Consider the following 16,897-nt stretch of genomic DNA (forward strand, 5'->3'; position numbering starts at 1 on the left):
GTGATGACTGATGGAATTAGAGCTCCCATTTAGCAGAGACTCCCCCAGAATACTGGAGGGGGTTGCCATGCCCTCCTCCAGGGATCTTCTAGACCCTGGAAACCCACATCTCCTGCATCTCCTGCATTGGCAGGCAGACTCTTTACCATGGCACCACCTGGGAAGGATTGAAATTTTTCCCTCCTCCCAAATCCCTTCCCTGGAGATTGACACAGACAAAGATGTAATAATCAACATCACCAACATAAATAGGAACCATACCTAAACAAAGAGGCAGTCATTCGTGGCCCATAGGGGATTATCTAGTAGATATTCTGCCTGTGGAATAAGCAGCAGCCACGTGGCCCCACCCAGGAAGTCCCATCTGAAGCCTGGTGGGACCAAATGGATGATTGACAATCTGACTATCTGCTCAGGAGCTAGGAGAAGGGGGCTGGGAAAAAAGAAGGAAGCAGAGGATTTTTCAGGACCAAGAGGCATAGCAGAAGAGCGAGAAGGAGAGGAGAAAGCAGAGAATGAGAAAATTCCACTGGGGAAGGGTTCCCTGCAGTTGCAATGAGGGTGGGATGGAATGGGGAGCTGGGAGAGGGGCAAAGAAATATACCAAAACCCCAGACCACGTGTGGCTGAAAGCCCTGATGTGAGCCTGAACTACTGCAGGGAAAAGCTTCTTCATGTCTGTGGACTCTTTGGGCCTCTGACCACCTTCCAGGAAAAGCAGGTCCCTGGCCAAACCTCCCCACAGATTGTTCCTGTGTATCTCACAAGCTAAGAATTATATTTGCTATATTATAAATTATATTATGAAAATATTTAAAAGTTACATTTAACTTTCATTTGAAAATTTTGCTAAAACAAAAGGAGAAGGAAGAGGAAGCAGGGGAAGAGAGAAGGTGACTGAGTGTGGCCTTAAAATATAAAATAGTTGCTATCTGGTCTTTGACAGAACACATCTGGATTATGGACCCCAACTCCATTAAGCGTGATATTCCAGAACTAAAGAGATGACTCACCTTGAGAGCAGGATCTTCACCTGTTTTTGTCCATCCTGGATGCCCAGTTTCTAGGTGAAAGCCTGGCTCATGAAATCACCTTGTAAATATTTGTCAGATAAAAGAAGTGAGGTAGGAGATAGATGAGTCCTGGGCTACACAGCTGGGGTTTGTCAAGTGGAGTAAAATTTAAACTTTGTTCTAACCCAGACACTCCAAGGACAGAGCTGCTGGCAGAAGCTGAGCTCTGCCGAAGTAAAGAGATAAGGTGCCTACTCGGAGGTCCAGGAAGACTTCCCTGTCTGTATATAGAAAGACTTCTTGGAGGTCAAGAAGGGAGGGGCCCCACCCCATAATAAGTGTGGACATGCACCCAGAGGCCTTTTCAGTGGGATCCATCTAAGCAAAATGTCGAGCGCGAATCTTGGGGAGGGCCAAAGGACCCAGTTGGGTGTGAAAAAAGAAACAAAATAGCTGGCTAAATGTAAACAAAGACCCAAAAGGACTGTCCTTATAAGTGATTTAAATCACCTTTGTGAAGACTTGTACACCCATGGCTGATTCATGTCAATGTATGGCAAAACCACTACAATATTGTAAAGTAAGTAGCCTCCAATCAAAATAAATAAATTAAAAAAAATAATAATAAAGAAGGAAAAAAAATCACCGTTTTACTTCTCTTCTCATTCAGGATGCTGGCACTCCTTTCCGGGTGTATATTTCTGTCCTGCTTCTGACTTACAGAAACTGCTTGTCTGTGTCCTCCCCCATACACTGCACTATGACTTTAATAATAAACTTTGTACCTGTTGGGCAGTTTTTGCCTCCTTGAAACAGTTTTGCTTTCAAACAGGGTAAAAAAATCAGAGAATTTTGCTTCTAGCCTCTAACCCTTAATGGACTGGCAGTTAGGTTGAATGCCTGGACAGGGAAATAAGATCTGTCCCTCCCAGAACAGATGGAATAAAGGAATGAGTGATGTTACCAAAGTGTTTGTAACCTATACAGTCCGTGGGTAATGAGGACAAAAATGAGTATTTAAAAAAAAAAATCTGTGGAGCCTTCTTTCTATGGAGGGGAAGTTGGTCTCTGTCTCTCCCAGAGCATTCTGGGAGAGCAATGTTTCCATTCACTTTACACAGACGAAGAACCAATCTCAAATCTCTTCTGTATTGTAATTTCCTTATATTCTCATCAGGACCTAGAAAACATGATTCCATGACCATCCTTGCAAAAACAGTGCATGTGGAATTGAAGAAAAAGCCCAGTATAAAAAACCCTGCAAGTGGCAACTAAGACCCAGTGCAGCAAAGTAAATAAATATATATTTTTAAATATAAATTTTTTTTTTCTGAAACAAAGCAGATGAATAAGCTTGAATCAAGATTGCCAGGAGAAACATCAAAAACCTCAGATATGCAAATGACATCACCCTTATGGGAGAAAGTGAAGAACTAAAGAGCCTCTTGATGAAAATGAAAGAGGAGAGTGAAAATGTTGGCTTAAAACTCAACAATCAGAAAACTAATGTCATGGCATCCGGTCCCATCACTTCATGGCAAATAGATGGGGAAACAGTGACAGACTTAAATTTTTTGCGCTCGTAAATCACTGCAGATGGTGACTGCAGCCATGAAATTAAAAGATGCTTGCTCCTTACAAGAGAAACTATGACAAACTTAGACAGAATATTAAAAAGCAGAAACATTACTTTGCTAACAAAGGTCCATCTAGTCAAGGCTATGGTTTTACCAGTAGTCATGTATGGATGTAAGAGTTGGTCTATAAAGAAAGCAGGGTGCCAAAGAATTAATGCTTTTGAACTGGGGTGTTGGAGAAGACTCTTGAAAGTCCCTTGGATTGCCACTCAATCCTAAAGGAAATCAGTCCTGAATATTCATTCATTGGAAGGACTGATGATGAAGCTGAAACTCCAATACTTTGGCCAACTGATGCAAAGAACTGACTCATTGGAAAAGACCCTGATGCTGGGAAAGATTGAGGGCAAGAGGAGAAGGGGACGACAGAGGATGAGATGGTTGGATGGCATCACCAACTTGAGTTGGTGAAGGACAGGGAAGCCTGGCGTGCTGCAGTCCATGGGGTCGCAAAGTCAGACACAACTGAGTGACTGAACTGAATTGAGACCAATGAGGACTATAGGAGCTCAAGGAGAGGCTGAGACGTGGCCAGAGGAGCACAGAGCATGTGGCCACTAGTCTGGAGCATCAGTCTGGAACTCCAGGGGACAGAGGGCACCCAGGACAAGTCAGCCCCACACAAGCATTCTCAGCGGTACTCAGAAAAACGGTAAATTCTTTAGCTTTACATCAACTGGAGTTCAGACTAAGTCAGTTCAGTCTTAATGAAAATAATGGCTCTCCTGAGGCCAGAGAATTTGGGAACACGCGGGGAAAATAATGGGGCAATATTAGCACTGAGGCGCAATGTCCATTCTCATGATGTGCTCAGCGTATAGATTAAACGAACAGAGCAGACAGCCCTGTCATACTCCTTCATGAGGAGTGCCAGGCTGGATGAGTTACAAGCTGGAATCAAGACAGATGGGAGAAACATCAACAACCTCAGATATGTGGATGATACCGCCTTACTGGCTGAAAGAGAAGAGAAACTACAGAGCCTCTTGATGAGGGTGAAGGAGGAGAGTGAAAGAGCTGGCTTAAAGCTAAATATTAAAAAACCAAAGATCATGGCATCTAGCCTGATTACTTCATGGCAGATAGAGAGGGAAAAGGTGAAAGTAGTGTCAGATTTCCTCTTCTTGGGCTCGAAAATCACTGTGGACCGTGACCGCAGCCTTGCAATCAGAAGATATTTGCTTCTTGGCAGGAAAGCTGAGACAAACCTAGGTAGTGTGCTGAAAAGCAGAGACATACTCTACTGCTAAAGGTTCATACAGTCAAAGCAATGGTCTTCCCAGTGGTCATGTAGGGTTGTAAGAGCCAGACAGTTAAGAAAGCAGAATGCTGAAGAATTGATGCCTTCAAACTGGTGCTGGAGAAGACTCCCGAGTCCCTTGAACAGCAAGGAGATCAAACCAGTCAATCTTAAGGGAAATCAACCCTGAATACTCATTGGAAGGACTGATACTGAGGCTGGAACTCCAGTATTTTGGTCATCTGATACAAACAGTTGACTCACTGGAAAAGTCCCTGATGCTGGGAAAAATTGAGGGCAGAGGGAGAAGAGGGTATCAGAGAATGAGATGCCTGGATAGCATCATCAGTGCAATGGACATGAACTTGGGTAAACTTCAGGAGATGACACTGAACAGGGAGGCCTGGCGTGCTGCAGTCCATGGGGTCACAGAGTCAGACAGGTCTGGCCAAGTGAACAGCAACAACAAAAATGTCCATTCTCATTTTCTCTCAAAGTAGTGCAATCCTGCATGTTTAGCTGGGACATGGCTACACAATGTAGAATGTTGGCTGCACTGAACAGCCTCCCCTGCAGTTAGCTGTGGCCCTGTGACCAAGCAGTGGCCAATGGAACAGAAGTGGAAATAGCATAGGCAACATTTAGGACATTTCTTTCAAAGGAAAGGCTGAGCTTTTCCCTTCCCTGCTTCCCATTAACTGGAAGGTTGACACAGCGATAGGCCCCCTGGCAACAAACCTGAGTAATAGAGAGCAACAGGCTGGGAGGAGCCTGGGTCCCTGACAAGGTGAAACCACCATGTCCACATGCAGACACTGCCTGCGTCTGGACCTACATGAGAGGGAAGTACACTGTAGCCTCGTTTCAGCCACTGTTTCTTAGGGATTGTGTGTAACTTATGTTATCAACTCTGGAAATATGGAGCCTGAAAGGACGCATCATTTCAGACAGATGAGATCAAACTCTCCTGGGTCACCTCAGTGTCTCCATGAATGTTTATTAAGTTCTCTAAGGATGCAGCACAGCACAAAACAAGTGAAAAATCCTGTCTTAACAGAGTTTACATTTAGAATTATTTCACTTAACCTTTTCAGACACCCCTCCTTTCTCAGGGAAATGCATCTGCCTTTAGAGACAAGAAGATGAAGGTGGAAGGGTTTCCATAAAGGTTTTGAGGTCACAGAGCTGGTGAGTAGACTTTCAGGATTCAGGTTTATCTTCTGTCAAAGCCACATTCTTACCACTAACACAGTGATCTCCAAACTGAGTTCTGTGGAGTTCCTAGGAGTAACAGAGGTCTGTTTTGGTCTGTCATGGATGGATGGTTGTGAGTGTAGGAGATGAAGGGGCAGGTTTTTCCCCATGAGCACAAGGCCTGAGGTTAGTTTAGAGAGTATCTAAGGAGACCCCGAGGACAAGGATAAAGGACAGCCGGCTCTTGAAGTGAACCAATGGTGAAGGGCAACTTGACAAACGAAAGCACAGCAGGCCCCCAAAGACAGATGGTACCAGTCATCAGAGGTCCCAGACACTTGTACTTTTGAGACTCTAAGGGGACTCTTGGGCGGGACAGCCCTGTCTGGGAATGGGGGAGCGCCTCAATGTGCAAATCGAGCTATATGCACATAAAGGGTCCTGCGTTTCAATTTTGTCTGAGTTTGTGTTTGCCGGTCCTGATCACATACCCACACTTGCACACATACACGTCAAGACCAGTGATTCATAGAAGAAACACAGTGCTAGCTAGAGGTGTCCCAGAGTGACACAGCTCTGGGGGATATTTTCAAATATTCTCCTTTCTATTTACTGGGTTTTTACATGGTCTTTAATGAGGATATGACAAACAGTGGGGGCAAAATACTAAGAAGAGTCAATATATACATTTTTAAAAAGAACAAGAGTCAGAGATATTTTTCAACGTGAGCTTTCACACACTCCTCAATGAATTTTCTTAAATGGGAGAAATCACTCTCAAGGGAAATTTCTGTTTATTTTTAGTTTAGGTTTTCTGGTGGGGAGGGACAAAAAGTGAGTGGTTTCTATAACTAGGTTGTTCAAATAGATCTAATAAACCCTGTTACCGGAAATGGTAGGCTGTGAATTTCCAGTCAGAGGACAGAACACTGTGCTGTCCCCGCCTACATTTCACAAGCCTGGGAGGAGGGCTTTGCAGGATAAATACACAGCAGCACCCGGGAAACTCCAGCATCCGGGCAGGCGGTGGCCCTGGATCCACTGCCCACATCCCACACTCCCAGGCAGGTAATCCGTGATGCTCCCACACTGGGAGCCAAGGCACCCCTTTCCCAGGGTGGTTCTGGCCTCGGTCAGGGGTCGGTAGAACCTGAGGCAGGAGGGAGGCGGAGGGATGTGTGTCTGATCCTGGAGGGTTCTGAGCCCTCTGAAGGCCAGTCCTCCCTCTGGGTCTCAGTGTTCATCCTGCAAAGGGAGGGATGTGCCACCAGGGCTTCTGGGGGCATTTCTGCTTTTGAGTCTTCAGGGTTGTGATTCGAGCCAGCTGTGCACCCCATCCAGTTGTGCATCCAGCATCAGGTCAGAGCTCCTCCGAGGGTCCTGAGGTGCGTCTCCTTGCCTGGCACAGGGCACTGCTCTCAGAGAGCCTTGGGGACAGAATTAGTGCAGTGGATCCCTCTGGGCAGAGGCTGCAGGGTCTTCAGGGGGGTTTCCTGGGCTCCACTATCTCTCCACTGACCCCAGCAAGCAGACAGGAGCTGCATCTGCCCAGCACTGAATACAGACGACTCAGGAACAGAGCCAGCCCTCCAGCCCAGCCCAAAGCTGCTTTTGTTGCTTAGTCGCTAAGTCGTGACGGGCACTTTTGCGGCCCCATGGACTGTAGCATGTCAGGCTCCTTGGTCCATGAGATTCTCCAGGCAAGAATATTGGAGTGGGTTGACATTTCCTCCTCCAGGGTATCTTCCTGACCCAGGAATCAAACCCGCATTTGCATTCCTTGTGTTTCCCGCATTGGCAGGCAGGCTCTTTACCATCCGAGCCACCACCATCTGGCTAGCTATTTCTCCAGGAAGAATTTTGGAGGGAAATGTTTAATTCTTTGTGAAAGAAACCATTGCATCAGCTCTGCATAAACAAACTTTTGGGACAACTGGTCGCCTCTGTCCTCAGGCTTGTCCCAAGGCCTTTCCCCTGGGCTCCAAATGAGACTGAGCTCAGGCTCCTCCCTTCCGCCTCCTCCTCTCCTTCCCTCCACCCTTACCACCCCAGCAGCCCTCTCTCCTCTGAACCCTGAAATGAGGGGTCAGAGGCTACAGATAAACAGCCCTCTTTGCTGAGGTCACCAGCTTTGACTTCAGTCTCTCCTGAGGCTTCCAAGCTGTATCTCTGTCCCCAGGGATCACAGTCTGGCTTGTTGAGTCCTAGAAAGTGTCACTAGTGGACTGGGTGACACCTCTGGAACTCCTCTTAGGAGCTCAGAACCTTCATCCTGTATGTCACCTGAGCCGTTCCACATGTTGGATGGAGGTGGGAACTGAGGATCAGAGAGGTTCAGTCACTGCTCGTCACCATACAGCACTCACAAGTGGTCCAAATGAAATCCTCGACCAGGTCTGAGACTCTGAGCTCACCTGCTTCTCCTCACTGGGAGGCCTTTCCAGGTTCTTGATGGAAACACCCTCCATGTGTCCACCTGGCAGGGCTGAGCAGAACGCTCTGCCCTCCTCGTTCTTTGCACCAGCCCTGCTCAGGGCAGCCAGGCTCCAGCACAGCACCCGCTGCCTGCGCGGCCTCTCTCCTGAACCCTCACTGTGAGCAGGCACCTCGACGGGAGAGCCTCCCTGAGGTCACACCCTTGTCCTCAGAGGCGGGGAGAGGTGCCGTGTCCTCTGATGAGTGCAGGGCTCCTTCCTGGGGGGACAGAGAGGGGCACGGTGGGAAAGGAACCCGGCTTCCCAGGCCCCTCTGACAGTGTCAGCTCCCGGGAGGGAGATGGGTTCTCACTGGCCAGCACCTCACACCCATCAGCAGCTTCCCCACCCTGGAGCCAGGCACCCCAGGCTCCTCCCCCTCACTCCTCCACGGCTTGCCGTGAGACCTTGGAAAAGCCCCTTCCCCGCTCTGCCCAGTCTCTCCACTGGGGAAATTGGTACCAATCACAGTGCTTGGTCAAAGGGTGAGCGGGAGCCCAGAGCCCCCTCATGTGTGTGGGGAGCCCAGGAGGGTGCCTACCCCCGGGAGGTCACAGAGCAGCAGGTCCAAGAGAGCAGAGACCATGGGAGATAGCGGGTGGGGGATGGGGCGTCATCTAACACGCAGAGGCTTAAAGGAGCTTTGCTTTTCAGACCTGAGGGCAGAGAGAATGTCTACCCTCCTGGCTCTCGGGCTCTTCTTGGCTGGACTCTGCTCCAGTGTCCACTGCCTCCCAGAGAATGTGACCCCTGAAAAACAGCACAAAGGGGCATCTGTGGATGACCACTCATTAGCCTCCAGCAACACCGACTTTGCCTTCAGCCTCTATAAGAAGTTGGCTTTGGAGAACCCCAGTAAGAATGTCATCTTCTCCCCTCTGAGTGTCTCCATAGCCTTGGGCTTCCTGTCCTTGGGGGCCCGTGGCTCTACCCTGACGGAGATCCTGGAAGGTCTCAAGTTCAACCTCACAGAGACCCCGGAGACAGAAATCCACCAGGGCTTCCAGCACCTCCTGCAGACGCTCAATCGACCCAGCAATGAGCTGCAGCTGAGCGTGGGCAATGCCATGTTTGTGCAGGAGGAGCTGAAGCTGCTGGACAAGTTCAGGGAAGATGCCCAGGCGCTGTACACCTCCCAGGCCTTCTCGACCAACTTCGGGGATCCTGAAGCTGCCAAGAGTCTAATAAACGACTATGTGAAGAATAAAACCCAGGGGAAAATTGAGGAGCTGTTCAAGGACCTTGACCCACTCACGAAGATCATCCTGGTGAATTACATCTACTTTAAAGGTGGGTGGCCAGATTGCGGTGGGGGAAGATGCATATATAGTTCTCAGGCTTCATTTCTATCCTGGCTCAGCCAACTGTGTTGCCAGCAAACCCCTATAGAGAAGTCTCCTCGTGGCTTGGGGGGGGTCTTAAACACCAAGGCCCACCCCGACCATAGTCTTTGTCTATTTTCGCTTTTTCCAGATTGCTTTTCTCATTGTAGGGCAGTGAGTACATTATGTGAGGCAGAGGGATGCTTTTTTTAAAATTTATTTGTTTGACCACCTTAGTTCTTAGCTGCAGCACATGTGATCTTTCGTGGTAGTAGGCAGATTCTACAGTTGTGGCAGGCAGGTTCAGTACTTGTGGCATGCTGACTTTGCCTGGAGGCATGTGTCATCTTATTTCCTGACCAGGGGTTAAACCCATGTCCTCCACATTGTAAGATGGATTCTTATGCACTGGACTGCCAGGTAATTCCTAGAGGGAGGCTTTTTTATTCTGAGTTAAACTTGCCTGCCTGCCAAAAGAAGGAGAGCTTTCCTTTCAGATCTATCTGTGGGAGATGGGGACTCCAGTTTCCTCCCTGATGAGACAGTTTAGGACATGCTTAGGAAGGCCTCTGCTCTGGACACTGTGGGCTGTGTCAGACGAGGGCGCCCTCTAAACGGGCTGGTCTCTGGGGCTTGAAGTGGGGCTGGTGGCCAACTTCACAGTGTGACAGTCTCTGAGCAGCCTGGCCATCTCAAGATTCTTCAGTGGTGTGCTTCTGCTAGCCTGAGGCAAGACCACATATGGGGAAAGTCTCGGGGTTGGGCAATATCTGGGCCATGATATCTTCATTTTTTAAAAATTCATTTATTTTTTAATTGAAGGATAATTGCTTTACAGAGTTGGGTTGGTTTCTGCCAAACATCAGTATGAATCAGCCATAGGTATACACATGCTCCCTCCCTCTTGAAACTCCCTCTGGAGCACAATGTCTTCCCAGATTCTAGCTGGTCCAGTGCCCAGTCCCATTGATAGCAAGTTGCTATGATAAACCTCAGCCAGGAAATTCATAAGAGGCAGAGTGAAGGCAGAAAGATTTCACCTAGGGAGCCAACAGTGCAAAAGGGACTGAAAATAGATAAGGCACAAAAAATTACCTATGAATCATGAAATGGTCAGGTATCTAAGAGACCCTAGCTGTGGCGGACAAGTTAACCCAGAGTTGGGGGCTCCTGGCCAAGTCCAGGGCTACCCTTCCTTCATCTGTATTTTCATCTGTAAATAAAGGCACAGGATGGCATTTCCTTGGAGAAGGAATCCAGGCGTGACCTGCCATGTTTGGTATTTGTGTCCCTGGTGGCTCAGGCGGTAAAGTGTCTGCCTGCAATGCAGGAGACCTGGGTTCAATCCCTGGTTTGGGAAGATCCCCTGGAGAAGGAAATGGCAACCCATTCCAGTGCTCTTGCCTGGAAAATTTCATGGACAGAGGAGCCTTGTAAGCTACAGTCCATGGGGTCGCAAAGAGTTGGTCACGACTGAGTGACTTCATTTCACTTCACTTCGTGCTTTCTTCTCCTGCCAACCCACTCCATCTTGGGAATTTCTCCTCTAAAATCGCCTCCTCAGGGGCACCTGGCCAGCCCCACTCTCTGTCTGCTCCTGCCTCTCCCCGTGGGGACAGAGGCAGGGATGGAATCAAAGTAGGAGGTGGGGATGGATACACACTCCATGAAGCCCCAGGGCCCTATCTCCCCTAGAAGTCCGTGCCTCTGAGAGGGACCCATTCTCCTGGGTGGAGACTCGAGTTCTCGTGTCTGCTGACCCCGCCCTGCCCTCCAGGTCCCCGTGTGGCTCCTGCTCCAGCCGGGCTCAGGAGGCTGTGGGGACGTGTGTCCTCCCTACAAAGCCAACGACCAACCCCTGGTCACTAACATGCTCCCTTAAAGGACCAGGAGGTCCCATATCCCCCCAGGCCCAGTCTCATCCCCATCTCTCCCTTGTCCTCCACATTCCTGTTGACTTAGCCTTTAGCACAACTAACCCGCTTTGTTTCATATCCCGCTTCCCAATCCTGACCTGCAGGGCTCACCCCCGTCCCCTTGGACTTACCCACCTGCCCAGGTGTATGTGTACACCTAGCAGGCCCACATAGAGGTCCAGGATATGGGGGCTGCTGGCGTGGGGAGGGTCTTCCCTGCTTGAGAACAGGGCCAAGGATGGAGGGACCATAGCCCTTATACTCACAGACTCTTGACCTGCCCCCCGCCTCCAGCCCAATGGAAGACCCGCTTTGACCCCAAACACACTCAGCAGGCAAAGTTCCACGTGAGCGAGAACAAGACGGTGGAGGTGCCCATGATGAGCACTGGGGGCCTAGAGACCCCTTACCTCCGGGACGAGGAGCTGGGCTGCACGCTGGTGGAGCTCAGGTATACCAGCAACGACAGCGCCCTCTTCATCCTCCCTGACGAGGGCAAAATGCAGGACCTGGAAGCCAAGCTGAACCCGGAGACGCTGACGAGGTGGCGAGAATCACTGCAGCCCAGGTAACAGGACCCGGAGCTGTGGGTTCACCTGCCTTCTCGGTCCTTCCCCCTCTTCCTGGACTCCTGACCCCCAGCAACTGGGCCTTAGGAATGCGCAGGCCCGGGGGCAGAGGTGAGGGAGCCTGTACTGAGATACCCTTGCCCTGTGCTGCCTGTGTGGCTCTGAGCCTGATTCTTTCCTTCTGCAAGATGATGGCATCAGAGGGGACAGGGCCTTCCTCTCACACTAACACGTGCTGTGTCGTAAGGATCCACAACATGTGGGCTGTTGTCTCCCTCTTGGGTGGGGGAGCAGATGGAATTGTATCAGCTGAGGACTCAGGTGAGATAGACTCCAAGAATCAGCTTTGCACGGGCTACATATTACGTTCACTCATATTTTAGCCAAACTTTCAGCATTGGTTTCACAGGTTGATTGAGAAGCTGTTGTGTGCCAGGGACTAATTATGCTCTGAGGGTAGGTCAGCAGATAGAACAGTAAATTCTCTGCCCTTGTGAGCTTACTCCATGATTGAGAGAGACCTATGAGAAATAAATGTAATGAATAACTTGGTGTGTTGAATGGTTAGGAAGGGGGAGACAGGGATAGTAAAGCAAAAACAAATAAAGAAAATTGAACCCAGAGGTATTTTGTGATTGTAAGAAGGAGGGCCCTTAGGTGGTGTTTGAGATGAGGGACTGAGCCATGTGGATGTGCTGGGAAAAGCATTCCTGGCTGAGGGAACAGCCAGTGCAAAGCCTCTGAGGCAGGAGCGAGCCTGGCGTGGTTGAGGATTAGTGAGGCCAGAGCAGGAGAGCAGAGGGAGTGAGAGGGAAGCTGGGTGAGGTCGGGGTTCTCAGGGAGGACTAGGGTCACTAGGGCCTTGCAGACCCCTTGACTCCCCCACCGTCTAAGGGAAATGGAAACTCATCACCAGGTTTTGGGTCAAAGGGTGAAAGATCTGAGTGATGCTTTAGAAGAATCACCCAGGGCGCCTAGTGGAGATCAGACAGCACAGGACAAGCAGGGCGGCAGGGAGGCCAGCCAGGAGCCCAGTGGGGTCACCCGGGGGAGGGCGCTGGAGGCTGGACCAGGAGGAGCAGGAAGTGTGGGGATGGGTCGGGCTCTGGGTAAACCGAGGGTAGACACACAGGCCAGGAGGTGGGCTTCAGGAGACCGATCTCAGGGGGACAGGAGAGGGAGAGGCAGGGCTGCACCCAGGGTCTGCAGTGGGGGGGCTAGGAGGGGGTGTGGGCAGCATGGGGGGGCGGGGTGCCCCCCACCCAGAGTCCTGCTCCCAGGCTCACATTCCCCTGGCCACCCCCTGTGCTTCTCTGGGGCTCAGCTCCCTGCTGAGAGGGGAGGGGTGTCCTTGACCCTCTGTTCTGAGTGGAGGATCTGCAGACCCATGAGGGATGGGTGTGGGAGGCACTTTATAAACCACAGGGACTGGAGACCTGCCTGCACGTGACCTAGAGGCTGCAGCCCCTTCTCGACTCCTGTTCAGGGCACCTGAGGCCTTGGGGCTCCTGACTCCCAGCCCCTCCTTCCTGCAGATCCCAGGAGACCCCAGGACATGGGACCCCCTCCCCCTGGTTGTGCTCCTTCTCAACCCCTCCCCCTCCAACCCCAACAGCTACCACAGGGCAGGGGTGCAGTGAATAGTGGTAAACGGAAGGGATATCCACCAGACACCTTGATTTACAAGCCCTGAGGGGACATGGACCTACACACTCCTGGCCCATAAAGGATGCTCAGTAGGAATTTGTTGACTAATGCATAAGGAAGGGAGGAAGGATGAATGTGAGCAAGAAAGAAGGTAGGTCAGTGAAGAGGAACAACTACCTCCCTGCTACAAGGGAGCCAGAGTTTAAGGGGAGCCTCAGTCTCCTCACATTTGGCATCTGTCAGACCAGTCGCTATGGTCAGAGTCTTAACGGAAGAACAGACAGAGAGAAAGGGAGGGAGGGAACCTGGGGGTGGGGGACAGCTTCTCTTACTCCAAGAAACTGCTGGCGGCTCTGCTCAGAAGCAGCAACCCTGCCCGCAAGAAACTCACCGGGAAGGCAAGACAGAGACTCTGAATATTGGATGATTCAGGTCCCCCTAACCCTTGAGTGCAGCCCCCAGCTCTCCATGTCCCACTGCTGTCCCTGCCAAGCCCCTCCCCACCTTGCAGCAGCCCCTCTTTCCTGCAAGTGGCTCCACCTGCCTTGCGGCCTCCTCTTCACCCAGCCCACTCCTTCCCCTCCCCAGGGACTCAAACTGGAGGTCACCTCCTGCAAGAAGCCTTCCTGGTGACCCTGGTACATCCTTCCCGGTGCTCCCCCTCCCCCTACCCACAGCACAGTCTCCCAGCAGCTGTGGAATCTGTGTTGGAGAAGGGTGATTCCTGAGCCCTGCAGGATTGCAGGGGAGAAGCAGGGCCAGGTGGGGCAAGCCCACAGCCCCTGCCTTGGCACGCTGCCCTGAAGGTGAGACTGCTGCAGACAGGAATGCATAATTAAGGACTTAGAGAGAGTTAGCCCGAGGAATCTAGAAACTGAGGAAAGGAGTACTTCTTCCAGGGAGAATGGGGTGGATGGAGATGAAACCAAGGAAGACCTCGCTGAGACGTGGGAGAAAGGTGAGCACTGCGTTGAGTGAGCCATCACGTTTATTTTCTCACTTCCTAGTTTGATAGACACCCTCTACCTGCCCAAGTTCTCCATCTCCAGTGACTATAATCTGCCACACATCTTTTCTAAGCTGGGCATCCAGAAAGTCTTCACTGCTGAGGCTGACCTGTCAGGAATCACAGATGTCATGGACTTAGGAGTTTCCCAGGTGAGTTTTTAAACTTTGGACATTTCATCTTCCACGTAGGAGCTTGAAAGGTGACAGCTAGGCAGACCTTTGGGTAATCTTGAATTTGCAAAACAACTACCTTGCTCATTAGTCAGATGAGTTCAGTTCAGCTCAGTCACTCAGTCGTGTCCGACTCTTTGAGACCTCCATGGACTGCAGCACGCTAGGCCTCCCTGTCCATCACCAACTCCCAGAGTTTACTTGAACTCATGTCCATTGAGTCGGTGATGCCATCCAAACATCTCATCCTGTGTCATCCACTTCTCCTCCTGCCTTCAATCTTTCCCAATATCAGGATCTTTTCCAATGAGTCAGTTCTTCTCATCAGCTGGACAAAATATAAGAGCTTCAGCTTCAGCATCAGCATCAGTCCTTCCAATGATATTCAGGAGTGATTACATTTAGGATAGACCAGTTTGATCTCCCTGAAGTCCAAGGGACTCTCAAGAGTCTTCTCCAACACCACAGTTCAAAAGCATCAATTTGTCAAGCGAATGTATGCTCCTCGGTTCTTTGTCTTGTCACAACAAAAATTTGGAGTGACGGACATTAAAGCCCCCCTAGGTGGGTCACAGCTCTCGGGTCTTGGACAGACCGTGTTATAGCTCTTGGGTCTTGAACGGACCACGTTATAGCTCTTAAATAAATCAGTGTTACAGCTTAGTGTCACATCTCTATTTTATTCAGATAATAGCAGGAAAATCCATCTTCTAGGTGTGAGGGCACGTCGATCCATAGATGCGAGAAGAAGAGCGCCCCATCGCGTGGGAGAGAGAAGAGGGCTTCGGCTCCTCTTTTTATATGTTTCTCTGTCCCTGGGCCTGTCCTATATAAAATGGGCCAGCCAGGAGTGTTGTTTGTTTTACCCGAGATTCTCACTCTGGTCTCGGACCTTCCTTTGTTCTATTTTCTCGGGCTTTTCCCTTCCAGGTCTTTTAGCCACCGCCATTCTGGACTCCTTTTCCCTATTCTAACTACCTAACAAATTCTTCGGCGCTCAGCCTTCTTTAAGGTCCAATTCTCACACCCATACATGACTACTGGAAAAACCATAGCTTTGGCTACACAGACCTTTGTTGGTAAAGTGATGTCTTTGCTTTTTAATGTGAAGGGCATTCCTCAGTTACCCTGCCTGCAATCCTCTGGCCCAGGGGAGCCGGGTTATAACCATCTTGGGGGCTGGTTCTACCTTCTTTGTAATATATTTTGGGATGGACATCAGTCTTGGGAATGTGCCTGAGGTGGAATCAGCTGTAAACCCCCATCCCCTGATGTACCTTTTACTGCCTATGGGATGAATTATTAAAGCCCTTAGTCCCGAACCCTGTCATTTTTAAAAGACATGTGATAGTTCTTGGCTCCTGTGCAGTGCTTAGCAGAGCAGGTAAGAGGTAGTGGGTACTAACAGTGGCCCAGGGCCATCATAATCAATATACACGAGAGCAGGAGAGAAGAACACCAGGGGTCGTGGTACTGTGATCTGAGAAGCAGAGAGCTCAAGAGTGACTAGGGGTGGAGCTGGGCAGCCCTGCAGTCCCCCCTGCACCCCACCGGCCAGAGGACCTGGTGAAGGGGGCACAGGTGCTCTGGGGCCTCCTGGTCCAGGGACGGGAAGCCAATCCTCGGCAAGGTGGCTGAGGGCTCAGGGACACGTCAGCTGGGGCAGGAGAGGAGCAGAAAGCAGTGCTCGCCATCTGCTGCTTTGACGTGGAGGTACTGTGGACGGTTCCCTGCAAGAAAAATGCCTCTATCTGGCCCCTCCCCCTGCACTAGGGGGTGTTTGGGGGGGGACAGCACAGTCTCTGGACTCAGACAGAGGGGATTCATATCAGGGAGACTCTGCTCTATGCTTCTCTGACAGTGGGCCCAGGACTTACAGCCTTTGACTGCTTTGCATAGGGGGTCACGTCTATGTTGGGAAAAACAGGTTTGTTGGGAAAAACAAAGTTGAACAGGTAGATAAGCATAGTGACAGGCCAGCAGCAGAAGGTGGATGAATATCAGGCCCCCTTAGAGGCGCTCAGGCAGCTTCTCACCTCCTGCCCACCCCGTCTCCCGTCGGTAATACTCTGCTGTCTCCACAGGTGGTCCACAGCGCTGTGCTGGACGTGGATGAGGAGGGCACGGAAGGAGCTGCTGCTACGGGAGTGGAACTTTCTTCCAGGTCCACATTTATGACTATTGTGCGTTTCGACAGACCCTTCCTGGTTGCCATAGTTCTCAAAGACACCCAGAGCATCATCTTTTTGGGGAAGGTCACCAACCCCAGTCAAGCCTAGAGCTCCGCTCTGAGCTGTGGGTCCCCTCCCTAAGGAGTGGGTCTCTGGGTGCAGCCTGGCCTCTGGGCACTGAGGATCCACCCTGCCTGTCCCCACCTGCTCACCTCTGGGAAGGTGACAGTGAGTTTTCTGGGGGCTCTACATGCACAGGGAGTCTGTGTCCTGGTCTCCAGGAGGCCCCGAGACCTTTGACAGCAATAAACCACCTTACTTGGACAGCACTCTTTCCTGTGTGTCTCTGCCCTGATCCACCTGACTCCATGCCCTGCTGCTGCCTGGGCCTCGAGGCCAAGCGCCCAGACCTCCGCACCTCTGGGCCCCTCTTCTTCAGACTCATCAAATGGCCCAGGAGCTGGTTTTGTGCCTGTGACCAAGCCCACTGGAGCGCAGGCCCAGGACAGGAAGGGGCCTTTGCTGCCTGCTGCCC

At 50.8% G+C, this 16,897-nt stretch overlaps 1 protein-coding gene across 3 annotated transcripts; it reads left to right on the forward strand.

The window, feature by feature from the left end:
• The first annotated feature begins 6,047 nt into the window (after positions 1-6,047).
• Positions 6,048-16,691, forward strand: LOC110140619 (serpin A3-6-like). 3 transcript variants are annotated; one of them, XM_020899143.2, is made up of 5 exons: positions 6,048-6,152; positions 8,213-8,848; positions 11,091-11,364; positions 14,020-14,170; positions 16,276-16,691. In XM_020899143.2, the coding sequence occupies exons 2-5, from the start codon at positions 8,230-8,232 to the stop codon at positions 16,468-16,470; spliced, it is 1,239 nt and encodes a 412-aa protein (XP_020754802.2). In that variant the 5' UTR covers positions 6,048-6,152; positions 8,213-8,229; the 3' UTR covers positions 16,471-16,691. The 3 variants fall into 3 exon arrangements, with proteins under 3 accessions (XP_020754802.2, XP_070333993.1, XP_070333992.1); XM_070477892.1 differs by having other exon boundaries at positions 6,051-6,148; XM_070477891.1 differs by lacking the exon at positions 6,048-6,152 and adding an exon at positions 6,204-6,469.
• Positions 16,692-16,897: the final 206 nt, after the last annotated feature.

The sequence above is a fragment of the Odocoileus virginianus genome, chromosome 16, assembly GCF_023699985.2.
Source record: "Odocoileus virginianus isolate 20LAN1187 ecotype Illinois chromosome 16, Ovbor_1.2, whole genome shotgun sequence".
Classification (NCBI taxonomy): domain Eukaryota; kingdom Metazoa; phylum Chordata; class Mammalia; order Artiodactyla; family Cervidae; genus Odocoileus; species Odocoileus virginianus.

Excerpts from the sequence above, each read along its gene's own strand:
- LOC110140619 (XM_020899143.2), top strand. The coding sequence starts at position 8,230 with ATGTCTACCCTCCTGGCTCTCGGGCTCTTCTTGGCTGGACTCTGCTCC. Across the intron at positions 8,849-11,090 it reads GAATTACATCTACTTTAAAG|CCCAATGGAAGACCCGCTTT; the intron begins GTGGGTGGCCAG and ends CCCCGCCTCCAG. Across the intron at positions 11,365-14,019 it reads CGAGAATCACTGCAGCCCAG|TTTGATAGACACCCTCTACC; the intron begins GTAACAGGACCC and ends CTCACTTCCTAG.